Source organism: Bubalus bubalis, chromosome 7 (assembly GCF_019923935.1).
Source record: "Bubalus bubalis isolate 160015118507 breed Murrah chromosome 7, NDDB_SH_1, whole genome shotgun sequence".
Lineage (NCBI taxonomy): Eukaryota > Metazoa > Chordata > Mammalia > Artiodactyla > Bovidae > Bubalus > Bubalus bubalis.
The window spans coordinates 83,715,112-83,737,845 of record NC_059163.1 but is presented as its reverse complement, the minus strand read 5'-3'; the positions used below and the strand labels follow the sequence as shown (position 1 = coordinate 83,737,845).

The 22,734-nt window shown below is 36.5% G+C and overlaps 1 protein-coding gene across 1 annotated transcript; it reads left to right on the top strand.

Annotated features, from left to right (window-relative positions):
• The first annotated feature begins 17,844 nt into the window (after nucleotides 1-17,844).
• LOC112586107 (endogenous retrovirus group K member 7 Gag polyprotein-like) lies at nucleotides 17,845-20,128 on the top strand. Its single transcript, XM_045166306.1, is given in 2 exon segments — nucleotides 17,845-18,939; nucleotides 18,995-20,128. Coding segments are annotated over 2 exon segments (1,509 nt in total). The 5' UTR covers nucleotides 17,845-18,244; the 3' UTR covers nucleotides 19,809-20,128.
• Nucleotides 20,129-22,734: the final 2,606 nt, after the last annotated feature.

Sequence of the window (22,734 nt, the reverse complement as noted above, 5' to 3'; positions counted from 1 at the left end):
TATTGTTTAGTCTTTAAGTTGTGTCTGATTCTTTTGTGTCCCTATAGACTGTAACCCTTCAGGATCCTCTGTCCATGGGACTTTCCAGGCAAGAATACTGGAGTGGATTGCCATTTCCTTCTCCAGGGGATCTTCTGGCCCAGGGATCAAACCCATGTCTCCTGCATTGGCAGGTGGATTCTTTACCACTGAGCCACCAGGAAAGCCCGAGATAGAGAGTGGAGACACACAATCACACCTTTCACAATTTTATCTCTTGATTTCTTTTTTCTCTGTATCCTTATAAACATTAAATGTTATCTATTAAAATTTATTGTTTTTAAAGTAGCTTACCCCTGTTGTCTTTGTTCTGCTTGTTTTTCTTGAATATATTTTCTTCTTTGAATTGTTGATAATGTTTATGCTGACTTTGGATTAAAATACTATATTATCTTCACTGCCTCCAGAACTAAATTCTTATGTTAATTTCATTAACTTCCTCTCTATTTCAATTTCTCTTCATATATATGTGTGTAAATATAAACACAAATATATGCATATATATATATAGAAATATACATATATATTCATAAACATGAATGTGTTGATATACGTATAAATATATGTACATCTAAATAGATATGGAGTTCGGTGCAATACAAAACAATTTATATGAGAAAGATCAATTAGACTTAAAAAGCAATTTATTTTAATATGTAGACTATAAACTGTAATGAATACATATGCATGCATTGTTGTATAAATGTATCACATGAGCTGTTTCAAATATATTACCTTCATTAATGTGTGAAATAAACTTTAGAGTAAACTTCTAAAAATAAAAATATTCTGCATTAAATTGTTTGTTAAATAAATGTATTTCAAAATTTTTACTTTATTTGCTTCTAAAAATAAACAATCCTATATACATTTCAAATTAATGTCATTGGTAAGAAGTTTTTAAAAATAGGCTTTTACATCACAGCATAAATGGGAGCAAGCTTAGAGGGTGCTTAACTTTAATCTTGTTCCAACTAGAAGGATTTTTTAAGAGTAATATATTATTATCTGGTTCCTCATATGGCTTTTCATGGAAATGATATGCCTATAGCAAAACATGCCCCTTTTGCTTTTAGAAAGTAAGACATCAGAAGAAGATATTATTTGCATATAAGTGCATGGAAACTTTCATAAATGAAAAATTTATGAATTTAGCTAAAATGAAAAGGCTTCTTGAGAAGTGTTCTCCGTAGCTGTCTCACAAAGTCAGAATAAATTTGTCTTAGCTTTAGAGACTAAAGGTATGAAACACTTGATAGTGTTGTCATGTGGCCATCTTGTTCTCAAGTCTCTGACATCTGTTTGGCAAATGGGGGGAAATTCTGAAAATATTATATCATATTATCCATGTTTTATTTACCATCTAAGACTGAATTTAATTGTTCAACTGAAATAAATAAATGAGTTTGTAAGGCCGCAATCTGTTTATAGAATTGTACTGAGCAGAGGACCTGAATGGATATTTCTCTAAAAAGGACATACAGATGGCCTTATAGACACATGAAAAGATGTTCAAAATCGCTAGTTATTAGAGAAATGCAAATTAAAACTACAGTCAGATATCACCTCACACTGGTCAGAATGGCTATCATCAAAAAATCCACAAAACACAAGTGCTGGAGAGGGTGTGGAGAGAAGAGAACCCTCCCGCACTATTGGTGGGAATGTAAATTAGTACAGCACTATCAGATTTGGAGAAGGAAATGGCAATCCACCCCAGTAGTCTTGCCTGAAGAATCCCACGGACAGAGGAGCCTGGCAGGCCATGGTCCATCGCGTCGCAGAGAGTTGGACATGACTGAAGCGACTAAGCACACACATGGAGAATAGTATGGAGACTGCTTACAAAACTAAAAATAGAGCTACCATATGACCCTCCAACACCACTCCTGTACATACACTCAGAAAACAACTTGGACCCAAATGATACATGCACCCCAATATTCATTGCAACACTGTTTACAATGGCCAAGATATGGAAACAACCTAAATATCCATCGACAGAGGAATGGATAAAGAAGGTATGGTATGTACATACATAGTGGAATATTACTCAGCCATTAAAAAGAATGAAATAAGGCAATTTACAGCAACATGGATGGACCTAGAGAGTGTCGTACTGAGTGAAGCAAGTCAGAGAATGAGAAACATCATATGACATCCCTTGTCTATGGAATCTAAAAGAAATCATACAAATGAACTTACAAAACAGAAAGAGACTCACAGACTTAGAAAATGAACTCATGGTTGCCAGAGGGGAAGGTATAGTTAAGGGCTTTTGGAAGATCATGTCCACACTGCTATATTTAAAATGTATAACCAACAAAAGCCTTTTGTATAGCACATGGAACTCTGTTTAATGTTATGTGCCAGCCTGGATGGGAGGGGAGTTTGGGGGGGAATGCTGAGTCCCTTTACAGTTCACCTAAAACTATCACAACATTGTTAATTAGCTATACCCCAACACAAAATGCTTTTGGTGCTAAAAATAAATAAATAAGAATACAATAATTTAAAAAAGAATTGTGCTGAAAATATTTTAAGACAAAAAGAGAGATTAAAAACTGGGTTTTCTTGGTGGTACAGTGGATAAGAATCGGCCTGCCAATGCAGAAGACATGACTCCAAGTCCCTCATTTGGGAAGATTCCACATACTGTGGAGTAACTAAGTCAATGCAACACAACTACTGAGCCATCACTCTAAAGACCAGGAGTTGCATCTACTGCAACCCACACACCCTAGAGTCCATGCTCCACAACAAGAGAAGCCACCACAATGATAAGACTGTGCATCTCAACAGGAGAGCTGCCCCTGCTCACTGTACTAGGGAAAAGCCATGTAGCAATAAAGACTTAGCATAACCACAAATAAAATTATAAAAAAAAATAATGTTGGATAACATATTATGCTCCAAGCCAGGCTTCAACAATAGGTGAACCATGAATTTCCAGATGTTCAAGTTGTTTTTAGAAAAGGCAGGAGAACCAGAGATCAAATTGCCAACATCCACTGGATCATGGAAAAAGCAAGAGAGTTCCAGAAAAACATCTAGTTCTGCTTTATTGACTATGCCAAAACCTTTGTGTGGATCACAATAAACTGTGGAAAATTCTGAAAGAGATGGGAATACCAGACCACCTGACCTACCTCTTAAGAAACCTGTATGTAGATCAGGAAGCAACAGTTAGAACTACACATGGAACAACAGACTGGTTCCAAATAGGAAAAGGAGTATGTCAAGGCTGTATATTGTCACCCTGCTTATTTAACTTATATGCAGAGTACATCATGAGAAACGCTGGGCTGGAAGAAACACAAGCTGGAATCAAGATTGCCGGGAGAAATATCAATAACCTCAGATATGCAGATGACACCACCCTTATGGCAGAAAGTGAAAAGGAACTAAAAAACCTCTTGATGAAAGTGAAAGAGGAGAGTGAAAAAGTTGGCTAAAGCTCAACATTCAGAAAACGAAGATCATGGCATCTGGTCCCATCACTTCATTGGAAATAAAATGGGAAACAGTGGAAATAGTGTCAGACTTTACATTTTTGGGCTCCAAAATCACTGCAGATGGTGATTGCAGCCATGAAATTAAAAGATGCTTACTCCTTGGAAGGAAAGTTATGACCAACCTAGATAGTATATTCAAAAGCAGAGCCATTACTTTACCAACAAAGGTCCATCTAGTCAAGGCTATGGTTTTTCCAGTGGTCATGTGTGGATGTGAGAGTTGGACTGTGAAGAAAGCTGAGCACCGAAGAATTGATGCTTTTGAACTGTGGTGTTGGAGAAGACTCTTGAAAGTCCCTTGGACCTCAAGGAGATCCAACCAGTCCATTCTAAAGGAGATCAATCCTGGGTGTTCTTTGGAAGTAATGATGCTAAAGCTGAAACTTCAGTACTTTGGCCACCTCATGTGAAGAGTTGACTCATTGGAAAAGATTCTGATGCTGGGAGGGATTGGGGGCAGGAGGAAAAGGGGACGACAGAGGATGAGATGGCTGGATGGCATCACCGACTCAATGCACATGAGTTTGGGTGAACTCTGGGAGTTGGTGATGGACAGGGAGGCCTGGTGTACTGCAATTCTTGGGGTCACAAAGAGTTGGACACGATTGAGCAATTGAACTGAACTGAACTGAACTGAACATTTCATGACATGTTACCTAGTAGATGACATAAAACAGTAGATAAAACCAAATTTACTGCTTCTGATTAATGAAACAGATGTCTAATGGTCTCTCCAAATCACTTCAACAAAAGAGTCAGTGTTTAATTATACCTTAAATTTTGAATCTATTACATCTATTAATTCAGAGATAATAAAGTATATTTAATTTCTCAATAAGACTAAAGTAAAAATACTTGTTATTAAAACATAGATAAAATTTGCATGATAAGCAAATTTAATAAGGTATTCAGCAAATTCACCTGTGAAATTCATCAGTGAAAGTTTAATTTCTTTTATGACTTTACTAAGTTTGATCAAGAGATGCACCTTGTGAGCCTTGATACTCTCACCATACTAATCATTCATCTGTTGGTAATCTTTGAATCAATCGTTCCAAATGAGCTGCGTGATTATCACTTATTTCTTCTGTTTCCATAACACTTTCTACATTTATTCAATGGAAAACTACTGTAAAGAAGAACTTTTCATCATCGAAGCTGAAATTCAGTTTACACAAGGGAACAAAGGATATAACTGGCCATGGCCTAGATCTGTCCTCCTAAATAGCTAATCTTGAGAATAAAGTACTCATGCTCTAGTCAAGTGGCTTAAAATGACCCACTGTTGTGGTGCTGGTTTCCTCTGTTTATATATAACAATCAGTGAAATTTCACAGTCTTTTATAAATGCAGTATATATCTATACATTACACTCATGAGTCTTTCTGATGCTTAAGCAGCTTACTTTTGGACCACGATGTAGGTCTATGCTCCCCTTGGCACAAGTTCACTAATGCTTTTTAGTTTCCAATATCTTCATTACTTTCTAGCAAAGAAGAATCAGAGAGTCTTCATGAATGATTTTCCTCTTTAGATCTGAAATACTTTCAAACACTAGGTATATCTGTTGCTACTGAATTGGAATTATAGCTAGACAAATTCAGCTAATAAAACCAAAAAACGGTATGTATTTTGTGTATTAAGTATATATAGATAATATATTAAATATGTTATGTATTAAATATATATGGCATTCTCAATTTATATTAATTATAGAATTATGAATGTTCGATTATATACTTGTATAAATTCTGTCACATTGCACATGTTGGTTGCTAAAAAGGGTAATTAAATATGCGTATTATTCTATGAAATGTATGTAGTTTTATAATATTATAACTCATCAATGTAACTTCACTCAGTAAACCACTGAAAATAATTTTAAGCTTTTATTGCAGATTTATTTACCCTCAGACTACATTATTTTAAAAATATACAATCAACATTCATTATCTAAAAAAACTTGAAAAATATTTTAATGTGATGTTCTTGCTGTGTTTTTTCAGTTTTTAGGAATTGCATATTCCTTTTAGTTTTTTTATATTTAAATCATTCATAAATTTTCAAAGATAAACTATATGATATAGTGATCTTTTACATTCCTTTTTATGGTTGCATAGTATACCATCAAGTGACTATGACATAGCTTCTTCAAATAGTCCTCCCTTTTCACTTTCCTCACAGATAAAATGGAATAACTATGCTAATTATCCCATAATATTTGGGGGATGATTCCATGGAGTATAATTATTAAGAGCTTTAGGCACAGAAATTGGGCAAATTCTCTGTATGTTTATTGAATAAGTTAAAAATGTTTCAATTAATCCCAATCATTTTATATACTTATATGTAAGGCCTGACATTCAAAAATACAGAATAACTGTAAATAACATTCTACGTGATTTGTTTCCTAGCTAAGTTGTGTATAGTGAGGCAATTGCTAAATGCCTACAGCACTGAATACATGGGCAGAGAAAAAAACTAAAATGTTAATCTGTAAAAATATAAGAAGGCTAGAGAGTATATGAACTTCCCTGGTGGCTCAGACGGTAAAAGCGTCTGCTTGCAATGCAGGAGACCCGGGTTCGATCCCTTGGTGGGGAAGATCCCCTGGGGAAGGAAATGACAACCCACTCCAGTACTCCTGCCTGAAAAATTCCATGTATGGAAGAGCCTAATAGGCTACAGTCCATGGGGTCGCAAAGAGTCGGACACGACTGAATGACTTCACTTTCACTTTTCAGAGTGTATTGAACTTTGTTATACTTTATTAAGCTTATTATAATTTTCTGACAAGAAGAGTTGTAGTAGGTTATTGAGGTTTGTTGTTACTCAGTCACTAAAGTCATGGCTGACTCTGCGACTACACAGACTGCAGCATAGCAGGATTCCCTGTCCTTCACTGTCTCCTGGAGTTTGCTCAAATTCTTGTTCACTGAGTCAGTGATGCCAACTAAGCATCTTATCCTCTATCAGCCCCTTCTCCTCCCAACTTAAATCTTTCTTAGCAACAGGATCTTTTCCAATGAATCAGTTCTTCGCATCAGGTGGCCAAAGTGTTAGAGCTTCAGCTTCAGCATCAGTCTTTCCAATGAATATTCAGGGTTGATTTTCTTTAGGATTGACTGTTTTGATCTCCTTGTTGTCCAAAGGACTCAAGAGTCTTCTTCAGCACCACAATTCAGAAGCTTTAATTCTTTGGCACTCAGCTTTCTTTATGGTCCAACTTTCACAACCATACATGACAACTGGAAAAATCACAGCTTTGACTATATGGATCTTTATTTACAAAGTGATGTCTCTGCTTTTTAATACACTGACTACTTTTGTCATAGGTTTCTTTCCAAGGACCATGCATCTTTTAATTTCATGGCTTCAGTCACCATCCTCAGTAATTTTAGATCCCAGGAAAATAAAATTCATCACTGCTTCTACTTTCTCCCTATCTATTTGCATTGAAGTGATGTCACCAGACTCCATGATCTTAGTTTTTTGAATGTTGAGCTTTAAGCCAACTTTTTCAACTCTCCTCTTTCACCCTCATCAAGAGGCTCTTTAATTCCTCTTTACTTTCTTCTGTTAGAGTGGTATCTGAGATTGTTGATATTCCTCCCAGCAATCTGAGATTAGGGAGTGTAATTCCAGAAAAATTCTGTGAATTTTTTGAAATGATTTCATATTGACCTGATATATATTAACAAACATTCATCTTTTCTTCATCATTCTGCTCCATGTATCACAATTATACTTCTCTCTAACAAGTTTCATCCTCAATGTCAGTACATAGCAAATGTCAAACATCTACTGCATTTATCCTTAGTGACTTAGAGGAAATGGGCATAATTTTTAATAGGAGCAATCTGGATTTGATATAAAGAAAAATACAAAAGAACTTCATGAATATGTATGGTACCAGATAAGATTACAGAATCCTGTTCCTTAAGCATTTTCAAGAATAGAAAATTCAGGTTAGGGCAATTTAAAATAAAAACTCAGTGATGGTTCTTTGATTTTCATTCATCAATAAAGAAAAAATAATGTGAATAAAACTACTAATAAGATACTTCTCTTGTAACTACACTACTGGCAGCTCACTCCAGTGTTCTTGCCTGGAAAATCCCATGGATGGAGGAACCTGGTAGGCTACACAGTCCATGGGGTCACAAAGAGTCGGACACGACTGAGCGACTTCACTTTACTTCACTAATGAAATAATAACAAATAAGTGTTAAGCAACAGGGAGCAGGACATGGTAAACGATCACAGCAGATTATCATTTTAACATTTGTGAGAAAATCTACATAAAATTCTTTAAAATAGGATTCCTTGGGAAAGTATTTAGACAAGAAGAAACCATTTATTTTAACAAGGACCATAATTGCCTCCTTAGAGAAAACCACTGTGAATTTTGAATGGTTTCTTCATTATCGTCTATCGAGTGTAATTTCCTATATGTTTCCACTTGACATTATTGCTCTGCCATCTCATCCATAGTAGATCCCACACATACATCAGCTTCCCTACAACCAAATTGCTATAGTCCACACAGCTGTTCATGTCCTGATCCTCTTCTTACTACTGAGTTTGTTTCCCTGTCTGGTGCTCAGAATGTGAACTATTTCAGTCTGAAAAGATGGCAGTGAAATCTGAAGTATTAGCATTTCTCTAAGTAGGAGTGAATCATCAGTTTAGTTGTATTTGGTTCTCCTGCACAAGATAGAAGATCCACCTACACATAGAGTTTCCAAAACCTGAAGCTTCATTTATGGAAAAAAGAAAATGCACTGCTTTTATTGTTGTTTTCAAACTTTGCCCTTAGCACAGGAGATGAAAAGCAGTCAAAATGAACTAATTCATATCCACAAGTTGTCATTTTTAAAGATTCAATTTAAATTTTACATAATCACCAGAAAAAGGACATTGTCACATAGATAAACTTTGATTTTTATAATAACAAAATGCCTACCAATATTTCACACATTTCTGAGCAAATAGTGAAAAACTAAACGATGGAGTGGCCAAAGTGGCAGAGCAGGAAAACCCTGAATTCACCTCATCCCATGGAAACACCAAAATTTCCACTATTTACAGCAAAACCACTGATGAGAAAAACCATAAAACAAGGAGAAAAGGTCTTATACAACTAAAGATACAAAGAAGGATTCACAACAAGACCAGTGGACACAGTGAAGATTACCACCCTCAGGTAAGTAACACACAAATGGAAGGGTAATTACAATTGCAGAGGTTTTTCCCAAGGAGTGAGTGGTCTGAGCCCCACATCTGGATCCCCAGTCTAAAGCTCCTGCACTGTATTATTTCACTTATATGTGAAATCTCGAAAGCAAAGCAAATGAAAACAAAACAGAAACAGAGTCATAGATGCAGAGAACAAACTGGTGGTTGACAGAAGGGATGGTGATGGGGGGCGGAGGTGGTGAAAAGAAATTAAGTGAGGAAGATGAAGACATACAAACTTCCAGTTGGAAAGTAAATGAGTCACACATCTGAAATGTGCAGAATACAGTCAACTAAGTAATATTTTTGTATGGTGACATATCATAACTAGACCAATTGTGGCGATGATTTAAAATGAATAGATGACCCAGAGGGATGGTATGGGGAGGGAGATGGGAGAGGGGTTCAGGATTGGGAACACGTGTACACCCTTGGCGGATTCATGTTGATGTATGGCAAAACCAATACAATATTATAAAGTTATTAGCCTCTAATTAAAATAAAAAAATAATAAAATAAAATGAATAGAAAACTTACTATGCTGTACAACAAGAACTAACATAGTGTTGTAGGTCAATTACACTTCAAAAACAAACATACAAACAGACTCATAGTAAAAGATTTTAGGTCTTTGATTACCAGGGGCAGGGGGTAGTGGGAGGGGGAACTGGATGAAGGTGGTCAAAAGCTACATACTTCCAGTTATAAGATAAATAAGCACCAGGGACATACTGTACAACATGGTAAATACAATTAACACTGCTGTACATCATATATGAAAGTTGTTAAGAAAATAAATCCTAAGGGTGGTTTACAGTATGAAAGTAAATATGTAAATTTGGTTATTGTCCTGAGAATTTCAGCCCTGTGAACAAGAAGGCAAGTAAGAGGTTTTTACTTTTACCAAGTTAGGAGACTGCAAGCCTGGAAATACTACATACTAAGAACGAAACTGAATATTTCAAGAAAATTCTTCCAGTTAGCACAATTTACACATATATTACTAAATACGATTTTAAATTCTCCTTCTCTACTATAAATTATATTAGCATTCCAATACCTATCAGCCATCCCATCCCCCATTCCTTTCACTTCAGATCTAGTTTAGAAATCTATGGGATTGAGTTATATCCCATAGGAGGAAAAAATCAAGGAAATATCTGGTTTGGGGGATGACTTCTGTTTGGCAGCTACAATACAATAATATGCATAGCAGAATATCAGAGTGAGAAGTCAACTCAAGAGGTTACCATTTTCAAACTTACTACCCACTCTCTCTGAAGAAGGAAATGGCAACCCACTCCAGCATTCTTGACTGGAGAATCCATGGACAGAGGAGCCTGGTAGGCTACAGTCCATGAGGTCGCAAAGAGTGGGACACAATGGAAGCAATTTGGCATAAACACAAGATAAATTTAAATTGAAGTTCCACTCCTATCAAAGCCTAATTCACTGTGAATTTGGAGACAAAGAGAAGGGAATGTCAAAACTTCCAAATTTGTGCCAGCACCTGTGTGCATCTGTGGGTGTGTGTATATAGGAATATATATGCCCATAAGTTACAGTTTTAAATTTGGACCCACTAATATGATCTATTAGTTGATCTACAAATCAATTGAAATATCCCTTTGTATCAACTATTAGCTAAAATTATTGCTTCTAAATCAGCATCATTTCCTTCAGCTAATTTTACAGTAATAATATTTATATTCAGAATTTTCCACTGACTTACAAAGAGCTCTTTAAGAACATGGACAGTAAAAAACATAATACATGTTCATTTGAAAAAAAAAAAATTGAGATATGATGAATAAATTTAAAAAGCATCCAGGTAAGGAATCATTCTGTACAGACTAATGTGTGTTATCATATCATAAGCCAACTGGAAGGTAAACAAGAAGTAATTGTACGTGTTTGTGTTTTGGAAAAATTTATCTCTTTAACTCAAGGGGGGGCTTTGCCTATTGACTAAGAGAAACGTTATATTGCTAATATAATTCCCTTTTATCTTTCTTAGTGCTGTCCATCACATATAATCCTTACAGACAATCTTGCTTCCCATGGTATTATTTTATTGTTACTTTACCTATTCTTATCCTTATGCAGAAAAATGGCACAATTTTCTTTTCATCTTCTTGTCTTTGTGGGCCTCACATGCATGACCTTTGGCAGCTGCTTATTCCTATAGTTAATGGAGAAAAAAACACTGCAATAAGTCCTGAGAGTGGTTTTAAGATCAGGAATATGATGAGGAGATCTTAGGGAACACACTTAAGTCAAGATTCTAGATTCAATGTCAGTAGCTTCAGACACTTTTGACAATGAACAAGGATCTTGACATTTTCTTCTTGGCCATATAAGTGCTCTCTGTCATCAAAGAAATTAATTATTCCAAAGGCAGGTGGTGTAAAGCAGAGATTGCAATGTTTTCTCTTTGGAAGAGATCTCAATGAGAAAAGTTAACACCAAACATTTTCAAACTAAAAAGTCATTCATATATAAATATTTATGAGGATAATGAATATAGGTTGAATAAACATATATGAAGATGAATTTTGTAGAAATAAAGAGTACTAGAAAGAAAATTATGGAGGGGATCCCAACATTCAAGTAAAGTAAATGCTTTATAAAATCTCAGCTTCAGACATTAATGATTTTATTCATTAATTCACATTAACATGAATAATTTTGAGATGAAAATTCAGTCCTAGAAGATGATTTTCAGACTTAAACTCACTTTGCAAACTGGATGCAAGTTCCACAATTGATTGGTTACATGAATATGGGCATCTACAATAAAATCATAGTGCTTCCATTTCATTATATGTAGATTGAGAATAACAGTATTAGCTTCAATTATTTTGATATATAGAGAAAATCCATATAAGGAGTTTAGAAAATACTTGCCTCCTGAGTGCTCAGTAAGTGACATTACTATTAAGCAAAATACATTGTACACATTTATGATCCTAATCATGGTGCCAATGGTTTATAAAAATTCAAAATTTGCAATTTTTGAGTGTTAGAAGCTAGAATGCTATGACTCTGTGGCAATTTTGATAAGGTCTGTGGTGTTAAGAATTTTAGACCTAAACTCTCCAAATATACAAGTTTACAAAATATACAGTTCAGTGGCTCCATTGTGTCTGACTCTTTGCGACTCCATGGACTGAAGCACACCAGGCCTCTATGTCCATCACCAATTCCTGGAGTTTACTCAAACTCATGTCCATTGAGTTGGTGATAACCAACCAACCATCTCATCCTCTTTCTTCCCCTTCTTCTCCTTTCTTCAATCTTTCCCAGCATCAGGGTCTTTTCAAATGAGTCAGTTCTTCACATCAGGTGGCCAAAGTATTGGAGTTTCCTTCCAATGAACACTCAGGACTGACGCCCTTTAGTATGGACTGGTTGGATCTCCTTGCAGTTCCAGGGACTCTCAAGAATCCTCTCCAACATAATAGTTCAAAAGCACCAACTCTTTGGCAATCAGCTTTCTTTATAGTCCAACACTCACATCCATACATGACTACAGGAAAAACCATAGCCTTGACTAGACAGACCTTGTTGGCAAAGCAATGTCTCTGCTTTTTAATATGCTGTCTAGGTTGGTCATAACTTTTCTTCCAAGGAATAAGCGTCTTTTAATTTCATGGCTGCAATCACCATCTGCAGTGATTTTGGAGCCCCCAAAAATAAAGTGGCACTGTTTCCACTGTTTCCCCATCTATTTCCCAGAAGTGATGGGACCAGATGCCATGATCTTCATTTTCTGAACGTTGAGTTTTAAGCCAACATTTTCACTATCCTCTTTCACTTTCATCAAGAAGCTCTTTAGTTCTTCTTTGCTTTCTGCCATAAGGTTCGTGTCATCTGCCTATCTGAGGCTATTGATATTTCTCCCGGCAAACTTGATTCCAGCTTGTGCTACATCCAGCCCAGCGAGCAAGGCTGATAATATACAGCCTTGACATACTCTTTTCCCTAGTTGGATCCAGTCTGTTGTCCCATGTCCAGTTCTAACTGTTGCTTCCTGACCTACATATAGATTTCTCAAGAGGCAGCTCAGGTGGTCTGGAATTCCCATCTCTGTAGGAATTTTCCACAGATTGCTGTGATCCACACAATCAAAGGCTTTGGCATAGTCAATAAAGCAGAAGTAGATGTTTTTTCTGGAGCTCCCTTGCTTTTTTTTTATGATCCAGCGAATGTTGCCAATTTGACCTCTGGTTCCTCTACCATTTCTAAATCAAGCTTGAACATCTGGAAATTCACTGTTCACATACTATTGAAGCCTGGCTTGGAGAATTTTAAGCATTACTTTACTAGCGTGTGCTGCTAAGTCACTAGCGTGTGAGATGAGTGCAATTGTGTGGTAGTTTGAGCATTCTTTGGCACTGCATTTCTTTGAGATTGGAATGGAACTGACCTTTTCCAGGAATCTGGATTGTTAGGCCCATGAATCAAGGCAGATTGGAAGTGGTCAAACAGGAGATGGCAAGAGTGAATGTCGACATTTAAGGAATCAGTGAACTAAAGGACTGGAATACATGAATTTAACTTAGATGATCATTATATCTACTACTGTAGGCAAGAATCCCTTAGAAGAAATGGAGTAGCGATCATAGTCAGCAAGAGAATCTGAAATGCAGTAGTTGGATACAATTTCAAAAATTACAGAATGATCTATGTTCATTTCCAAGGCAGACCATTCAAAATCACAGTAATCCAAGTCTATGCCCCGACCAATAATGCTGAAAAAGGTGAAGTTGAATGGTTCTATGAAGACCTACAAGACTTTCTAGAACTAACACCCCCAAAAAATATCCTTTTCATTATAGGGGACTGGAGTGCAAAAGTAGGAAGTCAAGAAACACCTGGCATAACAGGCAAATTTGGCCTCGGAGTACAAAATGTACAAGTTATATGAAATAAAATGTGAGTGAAAATCTACTGGATTTTCAAGCAGGGGATACATTTTCACAGCTTTAGGAAACAGAAAAAGGAAGAAAAGTTTCTCAGTATATGTACCATCCTATTCCATCCTTGTAATAATTTAGGAGGCAAAGGGAGATGAAGGCAAGACAGGAGGATCTCTGTAGGGACAATTTTATCCTCTCAAAACAGGTACAATAGAAATTAAAGATTAAAAATAAGTGGGAAGTTGTTGTATATCACAGGGAGCTGTCTGGTGCTTTGTGATGACCTAAAGGTGCAGGTTCAGTGTGGGGAGAGTGGGAAGGCAGTTCAAGAGGGAGGGGATATATGTACACTTACGGGTGATTAACGGTGTTGTACAGCAGAAACTAATACATCATTGTTAAGCAGGTATCCTCCAATTAAAAAAAAAAAAAAAGATAGAGCAAACTTTTCTTCATTGTGTTTCACTATAAAAAAGTAGCATAACATTGTCCAAGAAAGAATGGAGGCTTGAAACAGACTCACAGACATAGAGAACAGATTTGTGGTTGCCAAGGCAGAGAGGTTGGAAAAAGACTGGAGTCATAGTTTAAGATGAGCAGATACAAACTAGTATATATAGAACAGACAAAAAATAAGGCCTTATTGTACAGCACAGGGAATTATACTTAATATCCTGAAATAAATCATATTGGAAATATTTTAAGAAAAGAATAGATAAAACTTAGACAAATAAATGAGATTATAAGCTAAAATTTCATAAATAGGACACCCTGTTAAAAGAAACAAAAAGAAATTTCATACCAACAGATACCAAATTGAAGCAAAGATTCAATCAAGCAAAGATACACCAGATGAGTTTTCAGATCCCTTTGGATGTCACTTGAGAGAATATTTGCACTGTACTCTGCTTCTCTTTGAAACTTTTCTCATAGGCAAGAGCCAGATGGATTATGTATTAGAAGAGGTTTTGTCTGGAGCATTTCCAGATGTCCTCATGTAGATATTTTCTTGTGAGTTTTTACTGCAACAATCTAGGTTGAATCCCTGATGAAAACTGGGTGAGGATGTTTTATTACTTCCCCAAGTGAAATAAAGTAAAATGTAAATATATTGTTCCTGGAAGGTGAGCTGTTTTTTTTGTTGTTGTTGTTTTTCTTTTTTAGCTCTTTCAAATAACCTATTTTGTATGTTGTTGTAAAATAAATATTTAATAGGATGGTATCCACTTATAGCTGAAAGAAAATATCCTAAATAAGCATCGCTTGCAAAAGAAATCTGTATTTACTGCCTAGAAAGTGACAAAGCTAAATGGCATTGGTTCTAGCAGGATGTATGATAGCCTGCATCCATCTATTAGGGACCTAATGCAGAGTTCAAGTTACTCTTTGCCTAGAGAATGTGAAGAGATTCCCTGGATTTCGACACAAGCTCTCTAGACTACTGATGTGATTGGAGAACCATCAAAAGCTGTCTTAGTAGCTTTGTTTACCAATAGAGTATATGAAGAATACTGTAAAATAGTATAAAAATAGGATATAATTATACATAAAATATTCTTTATACATATAAGAATATGTATAAAATATAGTATAAAATATTTAACCATCACAAAGTCTTTCTGTTCAAATTTTGGTCTTTATTTTTCTATTTCCATTCTGGCAATTCTATTGCAGGACAGTTTTTAAATTACATCTTTTGAGACTCCCAACTGAGTTTAAGCAAATGACATCTATGTACTAGTTTAAAACCCAGCACTAGTACAATGCAACTTTTCTTAAATTATCAATAAATATTTATGATGGAATATTATAATGCAGGTTGAAAATTATTTTATGACCTCTGCTTTGTAAACCAGGGGGTATTATATGTTTTAAATAATTTACGACAATTTTGTAGATTTGGGGATTGTTTCAAATGCATCTAAATTTGTTGATAGAGCATTTTCTTTCTAGAAAAACTACTATTAAGTCTAAATTTCAATACCAAGACAATTTTAAACCATTAGAAGTTTATTCTGATTTAATAATTTTATGTCCATTACTGTACACAGTGGAAATCTGAGGCACACATTGTACTTCCAATAAAGTAAATTCACATGAAAAACAAAAAGAACTTTGTTCTTATGAGTCAAAGAAAAACTAAAAGCTTTAATTAACAAAATTAAAAAATTTAAAAGCTTTAATTAATCATTAAAAATATTATAAGAAAGCATACAATGCATGTTTTCCTTCTGGATAGTAGATGAATTTGGATATGATTAAATAAGTGGCTAAATAAAAGCTTATAATTTCCTTCTATCTTTCTTTCCATATGAACTTAGATTTTTACTTAAAGAACATTTAAAAATATGTATATTTGAGGCCTAAAATGTAACTTGGAATAAAAATAAGAAGGAAATGTAATAAATATATTCACACCATTTAGTATCCAATGATTATATTTGAGACAAACTATAAAGCTTTGAGATTTTCTTCCAGAAGTCTGTGTAATTATGTTACAGCTTTAGAAACATTTTCCCAGATTTTAATTTATATTAGTGGGTAGCCTACTGATATCAATAAAATGTTTCAAAGAATATGAAATCCTTGTGTGGGACTTTTCTTCAAAATAGAACCATAGTTACCACTAAGGACGAATGCAATGATATTTTTTTCACCAATTACCATGTGGCTTCACATCTGCCACACTTCATAGTGAATAGCAGTTGCTACCCTTTGATAAATTATTTAATAGCTGGTAAGAAATCTGTTTGTGGTATAAGTTCTGTCCTTGATGACATACATTGTATAGGTACTAAAGGACATTTCTTGGAAAACATTTGAAGGATCTTAAAGACAGAAAATGAAGACAACTGCTTTCAGGAGGTTTATCTTGAATAAGAAGAGAAGACATGTTAATAATTATCAATAAATTATAAACCTTCTAGCGGACAAGATTTTGAATTGTTGTATTTTCATATCTAGGTAGAGATCATTAACCAAACTAGTTGGTGATTCATTGGACTATAATATTTTGCATATGGTTTAAAGATGCAAAATACTGCTGGATTCAGGATTGGGTTTATGACACTGATATCATTGACTGCCATTAAGTCTGAGATTGTTAATATATACAATTTGTGACATGGTTAGAAAACAGAATTATCTATTTAACTAATACAAAGACAATAATTTAACATGTAAACCTTATACGGATGACCCTGTTTAAAAACTGAATACCAAAAATTATAAAATAAAAATTTTAACATATAAGTTAATAAAAACATGTGACAAAACATAGTGTTCCAAAGTTTATTTGGAATTTTTAATGGCCTTTCAATTTGCAAAAATCGATTGTCATAGGTATCCATCCATCCAGTGCTTAGTCATGTCTTTGCAACCCTGCACTATTGCCCTCCATCCTCCTCTGTCCATGGGATTTTCCAGGCTGGAAAATCTACTGGAGTGGTTTGCCATTTCCTTCTCCAGGGATCTTCCTGACCCAGGGATCAAACCTGCATCTCCTGCATTGCAAGCAGATTCTTCACCACTTGATCCATGTTGAGCAAATTTTAAATTGTACACTGACTACTTTTACATCTTCTTTGGATAAATGTCTATTCAAGTCCTCTGTCCATTTTTAATTGGGTTGTTTTCTGTTATTGGTGAGTTGCAGGAGCTCTTTCTACATTCTTATTATTAATTTTATACGATATATGATTTACAAATATATTCTCACATTCTGTGGGTTACCTTTTCACTCTATTGACTATATGTTCTGACACATATTATGATGTAGTCCAATTTATCCAATTTGCCTTTTTGTCACCTACAAGTCTTTTAAGATCCCAAAGATATATTAGTTAGTAGTCTGTCATCAAGTACTACAAAAAGATAGGTATCATAGGTATAATTTAGTATTTTTAAGTAATTTCTTGAGGGGAGCTGCCCGTGAGAACGGGGTCCTTTGTCTAAAAGACACAGCCCTGGGAGCTGCCTCAGTCCTTGAGGGTTTGCTTGCAAACATAGCTCTCTGTCCCGCCACCCCAGAGATTAGGCGATTATTTACTGCAGACACCTGGAGTTCTGGACAAACTTCTCACGCACAGGGAAATGTTATCTGGTGTAAGAAATAATAACAGGGTGCCATTCCCATGCTCTCAAGATTTCTTGTGACTTTTTGTAAGTTGTATAGGTCAACCAAGAAAAAATGTTAACTGTCTTGTCTTTCTCACGCTCTCCTGTATAAATATAAGATGCTGAATAAAGTCGTGGTCAGACCGCTTCCCTTTATGGAGACGTGTCTGATCCTCTCGACCCCATCTTTTTTGTAGTATTCTTTTGCTATAGTATTCTTTCTCAGCCGCGTTGTGCACGTTCTCGGGACCTGATCAACTTTGCTGGCTGGCCCCGGCAGGTGGCGCCCGAACAGGGACTCGAGAATCAGAGCGCAACGATGGCTGCTGCCCGTCAGGATTGAGGTAAGTAACGAGGAATTCCTAATTATTTGAAGTAAAGGGCAGGGAACGTTATTGTCAAGAGTAATAAATCATGGAACAAGGCAATAGCCGCCAGTTATTTGTACATATGTTGAAAACTATGTTAAAAGGCAGGGGAATTCTTGTAAATAAGTTACAGCTAGAGAAGTTTTTACTTTTTGTAGAAGAAGTTTGTCCTTGGTTCCCAGAGGAAGAAACAGTTAGTCTGGAAACTTGGAAGAAAGTAGGAAAACAATTGCAGACATATTACTCCTTACATGGTCCCAATCGTGTCCCTGTGGATGCTTTTTCTTTGTGGACCTTCATAAGAGACTGTCTGGATCCTGAACATGAGGGGCATAAGATTCAAACGGCCCTCCAGGATTCCACAGAACCTGAAGTTGCAGAGCCTTCTGTCCCTCCACCTGAGCTGCTTTATGCCGTGCCTGAGGGAACAGTTTGTAAAGCTGGAAGGAATGATGATGTGTTAAGCTCTGATAAACAGGAAGAGTTAAATGAACAAGCAGCTCAGTAACATAGAGAGGATATGCCTTGGGAGATGATGGTTAGCATGCAACCCCCCTTGGGAAAAGGGGAATTAAAGTATTCAGGGCTTTCTGAAGAACAGCTGGAGAATTTAATTCAGAAAATTGTTATAGCAGTAAAAAAGGATGCACAGGGAGACTCCCACTCCAGCCGGCCTGTGCCTCCAGCATATCCTCCCTCGGTTTTTCCTGGGCTTGACCCACCTCCGCCTTTTGTAGAACCGCGAGAGCTTATATCTATCCCTGCTTCTCTGCCCAGAAAAAAACATAAAAATTAGAAGTGAGATATTATTATCTCCTCTTCAACAAGCAATTAAGCGAGCTAATGATGAAGGAGAACATATTCCCGAAATCTATCCAGTATTTGAAAATGCTCAACAGCAGAGGTATTATGAACCGCTGTCCTTTAAGCAACTAAAAGAGTTAAAAATGGCTTGTGCACAATACGGCCTGACTGCGCCATTTACTCAGGCTATTATAGAGGCTTTAGGAAATCAAAATCTGCCACCTAATGATTGGAAACAGGTTGCTCAGGCTTGTCTATCTGGAGGAGATTATTTACTATGGAAATCTGAGTTTGCTGAGCAGTGTGGGATCACAGCCGATATCAATTGGCAACAGGGACTGAACACCACTTATGAAATGATGGTGGGAGAGGGGGATTATCGAGACACTAATAATCAACTCAATTATTTGCCTGGAGCCTACCCTCAGATTAGTGCTGCGGCTCTACGAACATGGAAAAAACTTCCAAATTCTGATAAAAAGACCGAAGATGTATCTAAAATTCGCCAGGGGCCAGATGAACCGTATCAGGATTTTGTTGCCTGCCTGCTTGAGGCAATTAGTAAAATGATAGGGGATGAGCAGGCGGGAATGGTGTTGGCTAAACAGCTTGCTTATGAGAATGCCAATTCGGCTTGTCAAGCTGCCCTGAGACCTTACAGGAAAAAGGGAGGCTTATCCGATTATGTACAGATTTGTGCCGATATCGGCCCTTTGTACGTTCAAGGCATAACTTTGGCTGCGACATTACAAAGAAAGACAGTCAAAGAAGTACTGTATCAACAACAAAAGCGAGATAAGGGATAGAATTTTGCAATTTGCTCACTATCACCAATTTCTCTTCCCAAAAATCGTTGTTTCTCATCCCCTTGCCGACGCCCTAACTGTATTTACTGTTGGCTCTTCTAATGGAATAGCTAGTTTGATTGTACAGGGCAATACCGCCACCTGGCGTACTAATTGTAAGTCAGCTCAAGAAGTAGAACTATTTGCTGTTTTCAGGCTCTATTACAAATCTCTGCTCCATTTAATTTATATTCAGACAGTCAATATATCATAAGAGCCTTAAACACTATTGAGACTGTTCCATTTATTGGTACCCTGAATTCTATTATCCAAACTCTTTTTCGTGATATACAACATTTAATTTGTTCCAGAGTTAATAAGTGCTATTTCAGTAATATTTGTGCTCACTCTGGACTTCCTGGACCTTTAGCACGAGGCAATGCTTTGGCTGACGAAGCTACACGTATGATATTTCCTTCATTGGAACAAATGGCAAAAACTTCCCACAGCTTACACCATCAAAACAGCAATAGCTTAAGACTTCAATTTGGCATTACTCGAGAAGCTGCCAGACAGATTGTTAAGCAATGTCAAACATGTCCTCAATTTTTTAGCATCCCCCATTATGGAGTTAATCCCCGAGGATTGTTGCCAAACGACATATGGCAAATGGATGTTACCCATATTCCTGAATTTGGTAAACAAAAATTTTTTCATGTTACTATTGACACCTTCTCTGGCTTTTTATATGCCTCTCTACAATCTGGAGAAGCTAGCAAACATTGTATAGCTCATTGCATTAAATGTTTTGTTTTTATGGAAACCCCTAAGACCATAAAAACAGACAATGGTCCAGGATACACTGGAAAAAATTTTCAACTATTTTGTACACAATTGTCTATCTCACATAAAACGGGTATCCCTTATAATCCTTAAGGTCAAGGAATTATTGAACGGGCACACCAAACTCTCAAACATCAATTGCAAAAACTAAAGGGGGAATTGTATCTCAATACCCCCTCCAACTCTCTAAACCATGCTTTATTTGTTCTAAATTTTTTACAACTGGATACATGTGGCCATTCAGCAGCACAGAGATTTTGGAACTTTGATGTGCAAACAATAAGACCTAAAGTCTTTTGGAAAGACCCACTTGTGGGAAAATGGTATGGACCAGATCCTGTAATAATTTGGGGATGAGGGCATGTTTGTGTTTTCCCACAGGATGCCGAAGCACCGCGCTGGCTGCCAGAAAGGTTGGTATGCACGGCGGAGATGATCTCTAGTAAACCAGATGAGGAGACTGACAATTCAAGAGCATGATGAATTACCATCTCGGCAACAACTCCAGGCATTGATGCGAGAGGCACAGAATCGTATTGCTGTGCAGGGCGACCCGATATCGCCTTTAAGCTTCCTGATAACCTTATTAATTATCTTAAATCAGATTAATACTGCACATTCTGAAGAATATTTAAATGCTTACTGGGCTTATTTTCCCGACCCTCCCCTTCTCCAACCAGAGGGCTGGGAGGGTCGGTCTATTCCCATATACACTAATGATACTGTGGCTTTGGGTGGTTTTTCAGATAAACATATTATTCCTAATCAAGTTAATTTCTCTTATCATGGAGTGTTTGATCGTTTACCTATCTGTCTGTCTAGATATTTTAATTCAACAGGATGTCTTTTTGTTGGTGAGGCAAGATATGCCAATTCTGACAGTAGTTGGAACCTGTACATTCCTGGAGTAATGAAAGAATCTGGAACTCCTCAATGTCGTAATGGAACCGGTCCTTTAGATATCCCTTTCTGCGACTTTGGAACAAGGGGAAGAGTCACTGCTGCACCATGGAAACTGTGTCGAGATGGAACTGCTATGGTTTATAACATATTTGGGACAAATGAGTCATTGTGGGACTGGTCTCCAGACTCGGCCCAAAACCTTGGAGCTCAGGATAATAGAAACTTTGCATCCCGTATTTGGAATTTGGGCGGCTCTAAAGTGTTCCAAACAGAAATTTGGAAACTAGCTGCTGCCCTTGGATGTGAGGTTTCCTACCTTCAGGTGGGATCGAAAGTGAGACACGGTTATTATGGAATCTCACCAAGAGGTACCCTCGTGTATGTGTGCCTCACCCTTATGCTTTACTAGTATGATCTGTGAATATACAACCTGGGTCACAAAATTATGATATAACTTGTAACAACGGTACTTTGACTAACTGCATCAGGGGAATTACTAATCAGACTAGGGTTCTAGTTTTAAGACAGCCTGCCTTTGTTATGATTCCCATAAAGATCAATGGGTCTTGGTATGATGAAAGAGAACTTGAGCTTTGGAGGGAAGTAGAGGGTGCTTTGATGCATTATTGCAGGGGAATAGGGTTAATAATTCTGGGATTTGTAGCTTTGTAACCCTTATTGCCTCCTCGATTACTGCAGCCCTGTCCCTGGCACAATCAGTGCAAACTGCAACTTTTGTTGATAATCTGGCACAAAATATATCCGTTACCCTGGGGACTCAAGAAGATATTGACAAAAAGCTAGAGGACCGATTGAATGCCCTTTATGATGTTGTAAAATTTTTAGGTGAAGAGGTTCAAAGTATAAAGTTGAGATTATGGGTACAATGTCATGCCGATTTTCGATGGATCTGTGTTACCCCCAAAAATATAATGGTAGTATAACTGCTTGGGATAAGGTGAAAGCTCATTTAGAAGGCATTTGGCATAATGAAAATATTTCCTTAGATTTACTGCATCTACATCAAGAAATAATGAACATTGAAAATGCACCTAGACCTGATTTGGATGTTGCAAAAAGAGCTGAGTCTTTTGTTAAAGAACTTTTTCGACATGTACCTACCATCAATAGTATTTGGTACTTGGGAGCAGCCATAGGAGGACTATTAATAATTTTAACTGTTTTATTTTTATTTATTTTT